At 38.2% G+C, this 16,081-nt stretch overlaps 4 protein-coding genes across 14 annotated transcripts; 2 read left to right on the top strand and 2 right to left on the bottom strand.

The window, feature by feature from the left end:
• Positions 1-2,339: 2,339 nt before the first annotated feature.
• Positions 2,340-6,903, bottom strand: Rfc3 (replication factor C subunit RfC3). Of its 8 annotated transcripts, none has more exons than XM_076779133.1 (9): positions 4,938-5,047; positions 4,143-4,411; positions 3,996-4,060; positions 3,785-3,912; positions 3,545-3,707; positions 3,319-3,478; positions 2,856-3,241; positions 2,615-2,790; positions 2,340-2,505 (listed from the first exon to the last, which is right to left on the bottom strand). In XM_076779133.1, the coding sequence occupies exons 2-8, from the start codon at positions 4,178-4,180 to the stop codon at positions 2,645-2,647; spliced, it is 1,086 nt and encodes a 361-aa protein (XP_076635248.1). In that variant the 5' UTR covers positions 4,181-4,411; positions 4,938-5,047; the 3' UTR covers positions 2,340-2,505; positions 2,615-2,644. The 8 variants fall into 8 exon arrangements, with proteins under 8 accessions (XP_076635248.1, XP_076635247.1, XP_076635252.1 ...); XM_076779132.1 differs by lacking the exons at positions 2,340-2,505; positions 4,938-5,047 and adding exons at positions 6,614-6,689; positions 6,771-6,903 and having other exon boundaries at positions 2,534-2,790; XM_076779137.1 differs by lacking the exon at positions 2,340-2,505 and having other exon boundaries at positions 2,534-2,790; positions 2,856-2,933; positions 3,030-3,241.
• LOC143348632 (26S proteasome non-ATPase regulatory subunit 6) lies at positions 4,939-7,441 on the top strand. Its single transcript, XM_076779138.1, has 2 exons — positions 4,939-6,088; positions 6,624-7,441. Exons 1-2 carry the CDS (start codon positions 4,939-4,941, stop codon positions 7,331-7,333), a joined length of 1,860 nt encoding a protein of 619 aa, XP_076635253.1. The 3' UTR covers positions 7,334-7,441.
• On the bottom strand, positions 7,331-13,826 carry Spd-2 (spindle defective 2). Of its 4 annotated transcripts, none has more exons than XM_076779123.1 (19): positions 13,462-13,826; positions 13,091-13,218; positions 12,891-13,019; positions 12,666-12,817; positions 12,289-12,593; positions 12,058-12,230; positions 11,362-11,805; positions 11,011-11,256; positions 10,720-10,928; positions 10,395-10,658; positions 9,844-10,319; positions 9,609-9,779; positions 9,329-9,542; positions 9,078-9,254; positions 8,820-9,003; positions 8,538-8,736; positions 8,119-8,257; positions 7,847-8,031; positions 7,331-7,775 (listed from the first exon to the last, which is right to left on the bottom strand). In XM_076779123.1, exons 1-19 carry the CDS (start codon positions 13,560-13,562, stop codon positions 7,448-7,450), a joined length of 4,224 nt encoding a protein of 1,407 aa, XP_076635238.1. In that variant the 5' UTR covers positions 13,563-13,826; the 3' UTR covers positions 7,331-7,447. The 4 variants fall into 4 exon arrangements, 3 of the variants coding, with proteins under 3 accessions (XP_076635238.1, XP_076635239.1, XP_076635240.1); XM_076779124.1 differs by having other exon boundaries at positions 11,362-11,799; positions 13,462-13,825; XM_076779125.1 differs by lacking the exon at positions 11,011-11,256 and having other exon boundaries at positions 13,462-13,824.
• Positions 13,827-14,124: 298 nt separating this feature from the next.
• On the top strand, positions 14,125-16,036 carry Dus2 (Dihydrouridine synthase 2). The gene is made up of 5 exons (XM_076779126.1): positions 14,125-14,317; positions 14,394-14,907; positions 15,001-15,246; positions 15,350-15,694; positions 15,782-16,036. The coding sequence occupies exons 1-5, from the start codon at positions 14,125-14,127 to the stop codon at positions 15,888-15,890; spliced, it is 1,407 nt and encodes a 468-aa protein (XP_076635241.1). The 3' UTR covers positions 15,891-16,036.
• Positions 16,037-16,081: the final 45 nt, after the last annotated feature.

Below are 16,081 nucleotides of genomic sequence, written 5' to 3'. Positions count from 1 at the left end.
TTTTTAGTCGGTTAAAGTTCGACACAACTTCGAAATCCCCCCCTCCCTCCCCCTCCTGGCGTTGGAGAATCCATCGAGGGTGTTCCCCGGGTAAAAAAAAGATTCCGATATGCTTGAGTTGTTTCGAGTATTGCAATCGAGACTCCTGAAACGACATCGCTAGCTATAACATTAGCATAGGACATTAGCAGCACTACTAGCGATGCAAATTGAATCGCGCGCTAAAACCTCGCGGGGTTTTCGATGTATTCGTTAACCACGGTAATCGAATGATTAACGTCGTTCTCCCCGCTAATTTGATTCGAAATCCTGTAACGTCGTTAATGCCGACTAATTACGCCGAACGTCGCGATGTTTTACAGCCGATGAAATACGCGAGATGTGTACTTTAAAGCGGCGATTCAGGCCGTGAAACGCGAATCGGAACGAATTCAAGAGGGGACCGCCATGTTTCGACGAAAGTTCTAAAACATTTCGAGTACAGGAGACAATTAAAATGCGATAAAACGTTTTATTACGTTGGCCGTTAATGATCGTAAACTGGTCGCGCGGGAGACAACGACGTTAACTGGAAAACATTTTATTTTCCGGCAAACTCGAGTCAGGATAATTCTGTAGAAATTACCGTGCCGCGGACTGGAGCAGAAAGTATTCGATAATATCGCGGTCCAATAAACAACTGTAAGACTATACTAACCGTAAATTATAAGTGGAAATAGAAGGAAATAGAATTGCACCGGATCCTACTGGAAAGGATTGATATTTTTCTTTCGTGTAACTCCTCTAGAAAACTGTACACTATCCGAGGGATTATTACGAAAATGTCGCGTTACATCGAAGCAGAGCGAAAAGAGCTAGGTTTAGAGCAAATAAGACTAACTAATCGCAACCTAACCTAATTTCAATTGTTACCACGAGGGGAATTTACGGCAAGCGATGCGAAACTGAAGATGTACCTGCGTGCCTCGTGCACGTTCACAGTGACGCTCACTACGAGTATCGCGGAACGTGTGTAGGTGTCTCCATCTTTGCATAACTCTGAAAGTAAATAACGCTCGGGACGGACGAAGGATTCGATCGACGCTCGCCCGTACGCTCCGCGCGAGATTCCTCTCGCGGTATAATCTTCGGGCGAGTTCGGATCGCCTGCGAACCGATTAACGAGCCGGCGTCGGAATGGCGGTGAGCATCGCTGCTGGAGAAAATGGTGGCATCGCATGTTGGACGGCGGATGTGTTTTCGTCGACGCGATGCTCGATCGCGTGCTGATCGAGCGGTATTTGTCGGACCACTGTCAGACATCGTTCCACTCGTACGGTCGGGCACAGACACGATGATTGCAAACCCGAATGCAACCTAGCCGCGAGGAAACTTATCATTTCGAGGGACGAGTATTCTATAACTCTCGAGGCACGCGCGATAGAATAATCGCGATTACACCGGACGAGAATTTACGACCGTCGGAGTTCATGCTGACTAGACTGATTTGTGACCTAGACTTTGACAACTTATTTTTAAAGATTCGTCACCTCGATACGGCACACGAAAGAACGTAATTTATTACGAAACAGAAAGAAAAAAAACGACAAAGACGGATAACTAGACTCGAGGGAGGCTGTTGCGTGATGCGCACTTTCTTTGTCGAAACGTCGACATTTATTTATTGCATGGTAACGATCGCAAACGGTAGATTAGTTTTCCCGTATCGGTTTTTATTTCCAACTGTTCCGCAGCAAAATTAGGTGGGGTGGGAACCGTAGAGTAGATAAATGTAAAAGCAAAATACAACTTCAGTTTTCACCGAAAGATTTTTCTTTGTCGCTGAACGAACCGTTTAGATTTTCAAGTAATATCACGAGTGTTATATTCCTGGATAAATTTATTTGCTATTTTCTAAATAACACTTAACAGGAATAAATGTGGTTACCAACACTAGTAATGTCAATCATAGAAAGATAGACGCGATTACTGCCACATATAATCATATGTAGATATGCATAAACAGAAATAAATAATTTAAAAGAAAAGGATATACTGTACTTACCGAAATATATCCCACCGATTCGGCATCCCTCCTCCAATGCTATTAAGAGCTCCAAAGAAGTACGAGATCACGGTTTTCAACTTTCTAATAACGAAATAAGAAACTTTATGTAAAATAATTCTGCCGTGACAATATATAAAACGTTTAATATCGATGCTATTTCCCACTATTTTGCAATACCAACAAATTTGACTCGTGAGAAAAGAATGAGTAAAAAAGCTTCGTTTCTTTGGAAACACCACCGTACCCTTTATTTTGATTAAAATGTTTGGAAATATAGTGGTGTAAGTTACAGATGTACGTATTTATAACATCAATATGTATATGGAATTTTGTATTCTTCGACCCGAAGTTACCTCAATGCAATTCGATCCGAGAACACGGGATGAACTATCCGGTTTTGATACCGCAAGACCGTTTCGCTGCTACCAATGAATTCTCCTTGAACAACTATCGATCTTCTATTTATCGCACAGTAACGATCACAAAACGGTAGATTAATTCTCTTACATTGATCTTTATTTCAAACTGTTCCATAACAAAATATAATACTCTTAAATCTTTAGTTACCTAAACATAGATCCGTGAACACGGGACGAATTACGAGATTTCGATATCACGAGCGTTTTGAAATGCTGAAACAAGGGCATTCAATTGTACCGTTTCGCTGCAACCGATAGCTACCCTTTTCTCAATTTCGGCCATTTTGATCACTAAATCGTTAAGTATCGAGTCCGGAAATTCAACTGAAATGGAATAATTAAATACGTCGCGTCGTTTTGTAAAATCTTATAATAAACGAGCTACTTACTTTTGTTTACGAACAAGTGGAGTTCCGTTAATATGTCTTGCAACGCAAGTCCTTTCTTCAGTTTTATATCTTGTATTTCTGTGTAACGGTACGTTAAGGAATATACAAAGTGTCTTGTATGTAAAAATAAGGTAATTAAATTTAATAATTGCGTATACGTGACAAAAAGGATACTGCAATAACATAGTTCGTATGACTCGTTCAGTAACCAATTCGCAATATTCTTGATATCGATGGGACGAGGATGTCCAACGCAGGAATAAACGTTATCTTCCGTGACCTCGCCAAAAGCAAGCGACGTACTTTGAAGAACATTTAAAACTTTCCTCATATCTCCTCCGCTTAACGTTATTAACGCGTTCTTTCCATCTTCTGTGACGTTTAAACTTCAGCATTCATGTTTACGTATATATGTAAGTTTCATTAGCGTATTTAAGCATTTATGCGAAAATAATAAACTTACTTTTCTTCTTTGATAATGTCGTCCAGTCTTGGCATTATTTGATTCGCAGACAATGGACCAAATCTGAATTTAGTGCATCGAGACTGAAGAGCAGGAATAATTTTACTGAGGTAGTTGCATATGATGCAAAACCGTACGTTGTCTGTGTATTTTTCAATAACTGAAACACAGTCTATCAAAAGAACAGATTCTTTATGTTTAAAATATCTCAATGAGCGATACATACTTCTTCTGAGAGCATTCTGAGCATCGTTTGTCATAGCATCAGCTTCATCGAGAATGATTAATTTAAAACCAGATCTATACATAGTACCTGTACTTGCAAAACTAAGAATTTGTCCCCTGACAATACCAATACCTCTGTCATCCGAAGCATTCATTTCTAATACCTGTACATAAAAGAAACGTATAAATACGGTGAAAATTTCTATACTATTAGATTAGTATAACGGAAGAAAAATGTGACCATCGAGTTGAATTGGCCTGACGAGTACAATTTACGGGCACAAGCAAGTATCGTACTTGTCTTCCCTGTTCCGGGAGGCCCGTAAAACAAGAGATGAGGAAGTTGGTTTTCGTCAATAAATCTATTTACTGTCACAAAAAAGTAATCGTTCATTAAATATTAAGTAACTTTATTCTTTCGTGGAACCAACAAACCAATGGAAAATACTAACCAGTTTTTATGATTTCCTCGTGAGATATAAGATCATCCAATTTCTTTGGACGATACTTTTCAACCCTAGAGGATTAAAGTCAAACCATTATTTCGCGTACATCTACGAATATTTCTAACACAATAGCGAATGCAATATAATTCTCACCATGGTAAATTCTGGAACGTTCCTGGTGTTACTGTCATGTCTTACAACTCGAATATTTATCACAAACTTTAGTATAAATACGATAGGAGGTTAGAAACCGTGCGTTCTTTCGGTTATTTTAACCGGCAAAAATGGCGTCAAAAGCGCGGTATTTTCCTTTCGAAGTTTTCGAACCGAATGTAACGATTGGCGAACGTTCGTAACACCATAGTCGAGGTATACACCACTTTTCCAGGGAGTTATACGAATATATTCTCAAACGGCGGTTACTATAAATAATTAAAATTAAATTGGTGAATTGAAGAAAGTACAAGTCCAAAAATGACTAACCTACGAAATATGTAAAAAAGTTTTCACAGTAAAATAATTATAATTGGCCATTCTATATGTTTTAAAACGTAGCAAAAAGAACCCTTGTCTTATGGTTTCCATAGTTTCAACCTACGTTTCATTCTACGCATTTTAAATGAAAAATGAATAAAAATTCTCAGAATGAATTAATAGCAGGTACTAACATGCAAAGAAAAAGTAAATAATCCAAAATATCGTAACGCTTTGTAGTTTAATTATCGATATTTTAATGTTTCTTATCATTTTTGTGTTATTTCGATATGCAATTGCTTATCGTTATGCAAATAAAGTTGATTAAAAGATCTGAACAAGTCACCGATTGAAATGAAAACTTGATAACAAAAAAGAGATAGGTCCAGGTACCATTAAATAAAAATTTAAACGAAAGATCCGAATATTATACCGAAACTCAAGTAGTAACATTCTAAGGAACATCAAGAATACCATGAGTAATTCAGAAATATGGCACAGAACCCCCGATTACATGCTGCTCTCCAAATTACGGTTCAAGCTAACCCTACCGGAACTGCGAAGCGACGAAAATTTAAGGAACGAATTCCTCGACGTAGTAACGAGCAAAAACATGTCCAAATACTACGAAGACGCGTGTAAAACGTTCGACCGAAACGTGGACGAAAATCTGCTCGAGGCAATGATGCACGCGAACGAGGTTAAGTGGCAAAAATTAGAGTCTTCCGACGATACGACTCTCGAGGACGTTGCGAATGCAAAATGGCGGGAGAAGGTGGAATTCTTTTGCGAGATCGGTGACCTCGATCGCGCCACAGATGTCGCGAGCATGGTATTCGAAGACGAGAACAACTCGTCGAGCGTCAGGGTCGAAGCTGCTTTCGGTTTATTTAGAATAGCGTATCTCGGATACAATTTTCGCCCGATGGGTAAAATAATCGGCGACATAACGAACCTGATGGAAGTAACGTGCGTATCGAGCAGCGATTGGTGTTGCCGGAATAAATTAAAAGCATACGAAACCGTCTACTGTCTTGCGACACGAAACTTCGCACGCGCCACGTTGCTTCTATTAGACTGCATACCTACCTTCGAGTCTTACGAATTGCTAACCTTCAAAGAAGTCGTCGAATACACTGTATTATCCGGAATGATCTCTTTACCTCGATCGGATCTCAATCGTCGATTCAACAATAACGGTCTACTGCAACAGGCTCTCATAATGGAGTCCCCCAAATACAAAGAATATTTTTATTCCCTTTACGATTGCCGTTACAAAGAGTTCTTTAAGAACCTTGCATGGGTCGAGTCGGAGCTCAAGGTCAATCCTTTGCTGCATTGTCATTATCGTTATTACGTAAGGGAGATGCGATTAAGAGCGTACTCACAGCTATTGCAAGCGTATAGGACCATTAGCTTTAGCAGAATGGCGACAGAATTCGGCGTTACGGAGGAATACATAGAACAGGAGGTAGCACGGTTTATTGCAAACGGCAGATTGCATTGCAAAATCGATAAAGTGGCTGGAACGATCATTACCGTCAGTGCTGTAGGATGCGACAAGAGCCAAGCACCCGACGCTACTTGCGGTCGCGGAATGATTTATCAAAATACAATTAAAAAAGGCGACGGGTTGCTTAATCGACTGAAGAAACTCGGTCAAATTATCGATTTTTGAACGCAGTTTCGAACACCGTAAAAACTATTCCCGAACTTCGCATTTCCTAATCCTTTCACGATATAATTTAATTACAATTTTTCAAATATATAGCATTTAATTTGTTCGCACACTTGCCATTTATTGACGAAGTATTAACACTTCGACTGGTATACCAATACAGTGGAATTTACGATAGAAATAATATTAAATTGATCTTAAATCTTCAAATCCCGCATATTATACGCAACACGTGCTCTTGTTGTTGTACTAATACAACAATGGCGTTGCAAATACCGTAAAGCATTGGCAATGTTTAACGGAATAAATACTATTCATGAAACGGAGTAATTGCATTTTAGTCTACCGATCGAAGTTATAGTTTAAAGACACGGTATCAGAAGTTTGTTGCCACCTTCGAAACTGTTCGGTGAATAATACTATAACATAACCTCAATTACGTGCAATTTTTGGAATTGAAGTGAGTACATACAAGATCTGGAACGCCCTTCAACGAACTATGGCTCATCGAATTTTGAGAAAATATCCCAGATCTATTTACAAGGGATCTAAAGAAGTAAAACGAAATTTCGATTACTTGCTTGTACTTGATTTTGAAGCTACATGTAAACAGTTTGAGAAATTGATACCCCAGGAAATCATCGAATTCCCTTGTGCGGCCGTGTCTACGAGAAGCTGGCAAATAGAGAACATGTTCCACGAATATATCAAACCGAAAGTTCATCCAGTACTCACACCATTTTGCACAGAACTCACAGGAATCATACAAGACATGGTGGACGAACAGCCTTATTTTCCGGAAGTGTTCGACAAATTCTGCAATTGGTTGGAAGAAAATAACTTTTTCAAGGATAACGAGAGCGCTTTCGTTATATGCGGTGATTGGGACTTAAGAGTGATGCTTCCACAGCAGTGTAAATTGTCAAACGTTACGTTACCGGCATATTTTAAAAAGTGGATAAACTTGAAAGACAGTTTTTGCGACGCAACGCAATATTACCCGCGAAGTATGACCGATATGTTGACACACCTCAAACTTCGTCACGAGGGGAAATTACATTCTGGTTTGGACGATATAAAAAATATGGTCAGAATAATACAAGTTCTTAGTAAAGATCACGATGCACAGTTCAAAATAAATTCTGCCCCCGAAGTGTTGAAACAATATTTAAATAATACATTTAGAATGTAACTAATTAAATTGATTTATTAATAATAAAAAAAATTGCCTGTATAAAAATGTAAAACTACAGCGTATTCTTAACGATACATATTTACGTAAAACTATTAATTCTAACATTCTAATTTACGGTCGTTTAACGTTTACTTTTATCTGTACATCTAGCTTGTTATTCTCTGTATAAATTTCAAGTACTGCATTAATACTGCGTTCCATCCTCGTTTTGCATTGAATTTTTAATTGGAAGTCTCTTCTCGTGGGTATCATGCCCTCCGTAGGAACGACGCTTAAGTATTCCGTATTCGACAAACAAGTTTCGAATGGCTCTGCCACGGTAGAAGAACTTCTGATCGTCACGATTGCTTCTGTTCTTATCGGTGGAGTTAAAATTACAGTGGACGGACTGGCCGTAACATTGCTAGTATTAGCGTGGACACAATTCCCTACGAACGTTCTGAAAATGTTGCAAATGAAAGTAAACATTCGTGAAATTTTTCAACCATTGAAACATTTCTCGAGGCTTACTCGGAGGGTAAAAAGCTTTCGCCGTGTCCTTCGTATACATGGCTATTATCGCTACAAAGAGAGTAAAACATTTGCGATTCGTCTGCGTTGTCCTGGAGAACAGACAACGTTTCGTCGGCACACACTTCCATCGTCAACAATATCTCATGTTGACGTATTCCTCGGCAAAGGTCCCCAAGGTTTTGCTTTAGAATGTATAAACTAATTTATAATACAACCATAAATTAGTTAATAATTGTTACAATTTAATTAGTGAGTTTGCAATAGTTTACCACTGAATCACGAATAACATTTATGTCCGGCATTAACTGCTCCCCAGGGAAAGCTTTGCATATCGGGTGAAGTATGTTTCTAAACGCTTCGTTTTCATTTCCGTTTAGTTCACCGGTTTCCTTCATTTTGTTGTACAGTCTGAAGATTCAATTTTCAATTAGTATAATGTTCGTTACAAAAGTGATGCAAGTCCGTTTCGATTACACGAGTCTTGAAGATATCTAAGAACTACTGGTAAAAAAAAGAATAGATTGATAAAGGAAATTTGGTGGAAACAGTATCCGAGATCGACCAAATTAATTTAGAGGAGAATAGCACAAATGAGAACTCTGAGGCTCAAAATTTAATAAAAAACTTACACCACTTTCATAATGAATGGTTAAATTAGTGATTGCGTTTAAATTCGATAACCGTTCACCTACGAATTCGCCAACGCGAAGGTTCGTCTCCGTGAGTGATTATTACTGTTCCTACGTGAGATACATCCGAGCGTTGCAAGAGTGCTAAATCTTCTTTACGCGGTTGAAATTCCAAAGTCACCCATTGAATTTCTTTCGGATTCAACAGTAACTCGGTTGGATTCACTTGCCAACTCGAGACCATAGTAGGATACACGGCTGAAATTATTCAGAAACAGAAGGTAGTGATCACTAGAAAGTGATACATATTTATCAACAGATTCACTTGTTTAAAGAAAAACCTTTTGGCGTTAATTTTATTTTAACGTATGAACACAGATCCCCCGTGTTTTGTAATTTGATCTTCGAATTCAAAGAACCGCCGGAATTTAAAGTACCGAGCGACAACCACATTTTTCCGCTCGTGTCCTTGAATGCCTCAAAAAATTCGACCCTGCTGTAACCACCGTAACCGTATAAAAACAACTGAAAACGACAGGTGTTAAATTGCGATAAAAAAAAAAAAACGAATAAACGAGCGAACAAATTTGATCGTTTACCGCTTTTGTCGGACGAGATTCGTTATCTTCCCTCCTAGGTTCATAGTGTCTAAATATTATTTTGCCGGTGGCTGCGCCCAGATGATGGGGACTAAATACGACAGACAGCGTTCTGCTCTCTGAACCTTGTAAAATTAATACAATGGTTGTGCCAACGGCTTGTCGTTCGCGAAGGAACTAAAAGAACGTTTAAATGTCTGAAAACTCGTCGATTCAAATTAACCGGTTTCGCGATCGTTCGTAGAAATTACCCGAAAATTCTTATCGTTGTCCGATATAACGGCTTGAATCTTAATTTTGTTGTTGCTCGTGTTGCGAATGGTAAATTCCTTAATATCCGATTTGCCAGTCTTCACGCTGTTCCACACCAGGGCAGCGTGGGTGGTTCGTATGGGAATTTTATCACCGGCAACAGTCGAACCCGACACCGAACTAAGAGGCGAATTTCTCCCGGATATTCCAGATCTATTGTATCCAATATGGGACAATTGAAACTCGACGAAACTTCGATCAACAACCAAATGAACTTACTTATTTGAAGTCACGCTGTTCGGAGACGACGGAGAACTAACGGACGATAAATATTGAGGCGTCTCGCAACGAGGAAAGTTCTCAGTTTCCGCTTCAGCGCAAGCGTTCGATTCTCCGATTAAAGAATAATGATATACATTGCTGGCAGCCAATAACTTGATCTTCGCGTGCCTACAAGTATACTAATATAATACGAACATGTTTGCCGCGAATTATCAGACAGTTGCATACTCACATTTTTGAAACGTTCAAATTTTGTTGTTTGTACGTAATAAAGAAACAACCAGTTTCGTTAGGCCGCAGACATATATTTTCGGGCTGAACTGAAAAACATTTCGTGGCTTTCTCGATCTCGGTGTCTTGCGTAAACGTGGCGGATATTGTCACCGACATGTTGCCGGCGTTGATCACAGTCAACGGTTTACTTTGCTTGTTGGGAAGGATCAATGGTAAATCTGTATCGATTACTTGTATCTTACAAATTCCTACTTGCACGACAAGAGGAATTTCCTTGATCATTATGGTATCGTCAGGACCGTTTTCCACCTGAATTATTAAATTGCCTTCGTAACGTTGTAAAAATCGTTGGGCTTTCGTGTTCTTTGGCAAGATACCTTTACACTGTATATTCATGGTTAACGTGTCCTGAGGTTTAATGATCACGCGTTGCATTTCGTTGGAATTTTCTAGACCGAATACTAACGGTTCATCCTGCATCGAACAAAGTAATAATAGAAAGAGGAAAACTATTTAAACTAGGTATACTCATTCGTATAATTTTATCACCTGTAATATAGCGAGTTTAATAGAAACATCGATGCTGTTTTTATTGTTGATCGTAACGGGTAGAACAGCCGTACTATTTTCAACGATAGATTGAAAATCGAATTCTCTTTTTTGAGAAGGGTTCAAGACGTTTATATTAAGCTCCTCGGGCTTGAAACAAATTATGTGTTTCATAACCCATTCGGATCTGGTTACCATGTCCGATACTGTTATGTTTATAACTGCTATAATTGGTTTACTCATTTTCACTACCGTTACGGCGATCTAAAACGTACACACTTTGGCTTTTCTGTTACTATAAAATTTATATTTTTTTTATCTTTACCTTGGCGTGTTGTTCCGCGTCCGGTTTAATAAGAATCACGTCTTTTGGTAACGTGAGTTTAACATATTTCTTATCCCCTTGAATTTGATTTACGCTCAACGAACATATTAACCATCTATCGCTTTTGTTTAACAGTTCAATGTCAGTCTCTCTTGACATACCAACGATACAATTGCACAGTTCCTCTGTACTTTTACCTATCACAACATCTACAAAATGTAAACAATTACTATCGACGAAACGCTGAAATATACGCAGAACTCTAATTATTATATTATTGTAAAAGCATACTATTTAATTGAGATTCAGATCGTTGTAAATTCGAAATGTCTTGTATAAAAGTTTCGGATTTGTCTTTATAAGAAACATTTTCTTCTTTTTTAATATCGTTCTTTCCTACTTCTTCGTTTTTTGAATTAACAGACTTATTCTCTCGATTATGTTCGACATTAATTATTGAAGTGCGAGGTGAAAGTTTTTTGTCATTATTAGAATGAAAATTAGATAAATTAGAATCTTCCAATAACGACTTAAAATCTAAAAATAATGATCATTCTTAAGCCAATTCAAGCAGACGTCGTTTTAAACGTGTACGACGTTATTTAATTGAAGCTTGCTAATTTTTATATAGCAAAATTATACCTTGATTAAATGTACTCGTTAAGTTCCCGCTACTCATTTCCTTTTTAAATTCTGTAGGAACCGAATGTTTAACCGCCATTATTTCATTCGCAGTCTTACTATCTAGAGACAGTTTTGATGGAAGATTTAACAGCTCCAAATCTTTCTCGAAATTATCGATTTTTGTATTGGGAGTGGCGGGCATAGATTTTCGTTTTGACGGCGAAAACGTGTAAGTGTCTCTAGATTTATCCACATCTTGTATCTGGATTGGCTTTTTCTTTTTCTTTGCCATTATAAGTTGATCCACTAATTTTCGCGGTGTATTGTTATCGATATCTTGTAACGCTTGAGCGATGCAAGTTAAACTCATAATGCTCTGTTCTTCTATATCTTTCGTTACGTTTGATTTAATCGATGGAGCGCTATCCTTTGCAATAAATGATCCAGCCGAGGACCCTGTAACTAATAGAACGGTTGGACTGCGGCACACCGTCGGGCCACTTTGCTTTGTATACCTACATTTAGCCACGCGTAACATACGTAACTCTCATTATTTTCAATCAAACGAAATAACGTATGAACATAAAATGGTAACGAATACGTGTTCGAAAAATCATATAAGAAAGTTTTACGGTACTTTTGGAAAAAATTCTCAAATAATAATTCCCGGCCATTTAGACCAGAGTACCCCCTTTAAACAATCACTAATAGTACCTTCTGTTATTATGGTGTTATCGACCAATGGTATAAGTTGACCCGTTCTTTTAGGACTATTTACAGATAGTCCTAAACTCGGTCTTTCAACCCCATCGTGCGATAATTCCCCGAATGCTCCACATTTACGTTTGAAATATTCGTCCACTGATACTTTGCGCCCGGCACGAGATCTGAAATTCAATCGTACGATGAGCGTAAGATAAAGTGTAAATGATTTCAGAAACTCACTCTACTGATAAATCCAGTTCACCGATGATACCCGAGAAACACGATAAATTTAAATATTCCTTTTCGGCGGTCGGAAGAGCGTAAGAGTAATTCTGCTGCCAGGATAGATCGTCGGCTAACAATTGACTAGCCATCCCAGAAGCAGAATGAAATTCTTCGTTGTTGAATTGAGCCATTAATTCGGCAGTAGTCGAATCAAATGTAATCGCATTTACATTTTTATCCGATAACGATGATAACTGTTTCTCTGAACTCCTGCTCAACCCAGACGAACGGGCACTTATCTCGTTTGGAACAAAAGCGATCTGAAAATAAAATTCTATAAAATATACTTTCAACCGAGGATAGACATGTTCCTTTCCCGTAATAATACTTACGCTGCTTGCTTTATTGTTCGCCGAATGCGATGTATTTTCATTCTGGAAATTCACTTTGTTGGAACATACCGACTGACCCGGATCAATAGTGATCGATGACAATACATTGTCAGACATGTTTTGAATGTTTGCATTGTTCTCCTTGTTCGTCTCTGAAAGAATTATAAACTACAAACACAACCTTTGAACAGATATAGAAATGTAATTGCTAGAAGAAAACCTTACCATATATAGGAGATGTCTTCTTTAAGTCACTGCATCTCTGAAGTAGTTTCCTGGCAAGTTCACGTTCCGCTTCTAATTTATTTTCGCTTTGTCTCTCCATATCATCCATGTTACTCACTTCGGCTAGAACTAGAAACATATATTAAGAAGTACTGTATCAATACAGTTTGGTGAAAAAGAAGAGGACATATATTACTCACAGGAAGATATATTATTGAGTATACCCAGAGACGAATCATCGGGTTTTTGTACTACATCATCCTTCCGTATCTCAGACTGTTTATACGTAATTTCATTATTGCAATTCTCGAGATACTTGCTTTCCAATCTGGAAAAAAGGTTACCAAGTTTCGTTGTGTATACAAATTAGATAATTACAGAAATACGACTAATTATAAATAAAATAAATATAATCGTAGGGAATCGTAGGGAGAGTTAAATATTAGGAACTCTACGTATATTTTAATTTAAAAAAAAAAATGCTATCGAAACACCACGAAATTAAGTTGAACGAATTTCGTTTTAGCGTGCAACGATTTCGGTGAACCAGTGTACGAAAAAAAGGACTCACGTGTTTTTCCTTTGAACGGTCGAAGTCGCTTGCGGTTGCGGAGTGTTTAACAAAGTCAGGTCCAGGAAATTCGCCCCTGTGGGCTTCGACGGTGTAAACATCGTTGAACGATTCGTTTGTCGTACGATTCTGAGGCGCAAAAATCGCTCAAAAGAACGTCGCGTACGAACAGAGAACCCTGAGCGATATTTTAATCGCTAAATCAACCCAACGATGGAAGGATCGTACCATATTACACTTAACGTATCGTTTGACAGTTGATCGATTTTAGCGTTCAAATTTGAAAATGTTTCGAGATTGCACGATCATAGAATACAAACTCGTACGGTGTCAGACCGACAACTCTTCTGTGGTAAACGTAATGGAAACTGCCATCTGAACTAAATAGCATAAAAGCAATCGCCATATGCACAGAACAATGGCACTTGTAACACTGGTTTTGTGGTGCCACGAGAAGAGATGCGTAAATTGGCAGACGATGATCAATTGTGATAGTGACGTTTAAAAAATCGTCATACATAACTAGAGATCGATGACAGAGAATAATTATATTATTCGACGAACTGTGATTAATTTTTATACTCGCTAATAGGTTATGTTTTCCTTATGTTATTGTATCCACGCTTGTAAAAATCGAAGGAAATATTAGAACGTATTGGCAATATGATGACAGAGGAAACGACGACAATGTCAGAACGAACACGTTTAACGTATGAGAATAAAGTTATATTAGCGCCTATGGTGCGCATCTGCACACTTCCCATGCGCCTTCTTGCACTTGATTATGGTGCAGATATAGTATACACAGAGGAATTAATAGACTGGAAATTACTGCGATCGTTTCGACGCGTTAATGGTAAGACACTATCAATAGTATAAGGTTGCAAAAAAAAAAAAGAATGAAAAATTTATTTAAATAAACTTATTTTTAGATGTTTTGAAAACAGTTGACTATATAGACAACACAGATTGCACGGTAACTTTTCGGACCTGCAGCAGAGAGCGAGATAAAGTAGTTTTACAGATTGGTTCTTGCAATGCAACGAGAGCTTTACAAGTTGCCAAAATGGTGGAACAAGACGTTGCCGGGATAGATCTTAATATGGGATGTCCAAAACTGTTTTCTATAGTAGGGAAAATGGGAGCTGCTCTTCTACAGACTCCAGAGGTGGCAACGAATATTCTGAAGACATTAGTTGATAATTTGAGCATTCCAGTAACGTGTAAAATTCGTGTGTTACCGGACCTAGACAAAACTTTAGAACTTTGTGAACTCCTGGCGTCGACTGGTATATCGGCTATAGCAGTTCACGGCCGGACTGTTCATGAAAAACCGCAGCACGCAAATCGCAATGAAATTCTAAAGAGAATTTCGGAGAAACTTTCAATACCAGTTATAGCGAACGGCGGCTCGAAAGATATACAGAAATATTCGGACATTTTTAAGTAATACTGCGCTTACATTCACCGCAGATTATTAGTAACGTAATTTATATGTTGCTATTTATACAGTTTAAAAGTAATTATAGTTGTTTGCAGATTTAAAGAAGTAACTGGGTGTAGCAGCGTGATGCTCGCTCGTGCCGCCCAGTGGAATTGTTCGATATTTCGTGAAGAAGGTTTAGTTCCCATGGAAGACGTAATCAAAGCATACGTTAAGTACGCTGTAGATTGCGACAATCCACCTTCCAATACCAAATACTGTATACAAAATATCCTTCGTGAACAGCAGGAGTCAGCTTTAGGCAAAAAATTCCTTAATTCTCAAACTCTGGAACAGATATGGTAAGAATTGAAGGAGTTTGAGCGACTTCTGGAAACGTAAATTTATCGAGAAATTGCTCAAATTAGGTGGGTCATATCGCACACTACATTTATGTTATTGTAGCGACGTATGGGAATTAAGCGATTATTGTCGTACGAAGAGAATGGAGTTCGAAGAAAAAGGTTTGCTAGGCAGATCTCAAGTTTCTCCGATGAGAGACGAGGATAAACAGGACGAGGATCAGTCGTCTGGTAAAAGGAAAATATCGGACGATGAAGATGTGGTTCTGATGCACTGTGCATTCTTGAGAAATAATTATGCGACAGATATTGAATTACCGAAAACCGTATTATTTAAATGGACGCAAACGCACAGAAAGAGAATGCCGCACTACGATACGCAAAGAAAAGGAAAACTTTTCCGTTCCGTTGTTACTGTCGATGGAAGGAAATTTGGATCATCCTTCTGGTAAATAGACGATATGTAGTATCATATAGATGCAAATACACGTAATTTTTTGAATAATATAGAATTCGATTTCTGGACTATTTTTAGGGAAAAGAATAAAAAATGGGCAGAACAAGGTGCTGCGTTAGTTTGCCTCTTTTCTTTGAGTCTAGTCAGCGAGAAAGCTCTTATCGCGAGCGGCAGTATACTTTCCTGATGTCGAACGATTGGGAAATAGGAAAGATTTATCATGCATCAACAAAGCCGAACATACTTTCAAGGTTATTTGCCGTCGACATACGAAATATGTTCTTATATTTTTTTAATCGGTTCTATTGTCAATAAAAGGACTTTTCTGTTACACGTTCGCGTAATATTTTCAATTTACGTTTGTCAGAACTTTATTCC

The sequence above is a fragment of the Colletes latitarsis genome, chromosome 11 (assembly GCF_051014445.1).
Source record: "Colletes latitarsis isolate SP2378_abdomen chromosome 11, iyColLati1, whole genome shotgun sequence".
In the NCBI taxonomy this organism is placed as follows: Eukaryota; Metazoa; Arthropoda; class Insecta; order Hymenoptera; family Colletidae; genus Colletes; species Colletes latitarsis.
The sequence above is the reverse complement of the archived record's forward strand: the minus strand, read 5'-3'. Positions and strand labels throughout refer to the sequence as shown.

Bases quoted from the DNA above. Each gene is read 5' to 3' on its own strand.
- Rfc3 (XM_076779132.1), bottom strand. From the start codon at position 4,180: ATGACAGTAACACCAGGAACGTTCCAGAATTTACCATG. The intron at 3,913-3,995 runs GTTAGTATTTTC...TTTTTGTGACAG, and splicing joins CGAGGAAATCATAAAAACTG to TAAATAGATTTATTGACGAA. The intron at 3,479-3,544 runs GTATGTATCGCT...ACTGTGTTTCAG, and splicing joins TCAGAATGCTCTCAGAAGAA to TTATTGAAAAATACACAGAC.
- LOC143348632 (XM_076779138.1), top strand. From the start codon at position 4,939: ATGAGTAATTCAGAAATATGGCACAGAACCCCCGATTACATGCTGCTC. The intron at 6,089-6,623 runs GCGACGGGTTGC...ACAAGATCTGGA, and splicing joins TCAAAATACAATTAAAAAAG to ACGCCCTTCAACGAACTATG.
- Spd-2 (XM_076779123.1), bottom strand. From the start codon at position 13,562: ATGTTTACACCGTCGAAGCCCACAGGGGCGAATTTCCTGGACCTGACT. The intron at 12,231-12,288 runs GTGAGTTTCTGA...ATTGAATTTCAG, and splicing joins GAACTGGATTTATCAGTAGA to ATCTCGTGCCGGGCGCAAAG. The intron at 9,255-9,328 runs GTAATTTCTACG...ACGTTCTTTTAG, and splicing joins ACAACGATAAGAATTTTCGG to TTCCTTCGCGAACGACAAGC.
- Dus2 (XM_076779126.1), top strand. From the start codon at position 14,125: ATGATGACAGAGGAAACGACGACAATGTCAGAACGAACACGTTTAACG. The intron at 14,318-14,393 runs GTAAGACACTAT...ACTTATTTTTAG, and splicing joins ATCGTTTCGACGCGTTAATG to ATGTTTTGAAAACAGTTGAC. The intron at 15,247-15,349 runs GTAAGAATTGAA...ATGTTATTGTAG, and splicing joins CAAACTCTGGAACAGATATG to CGACGTATGGGAATTAAGCG.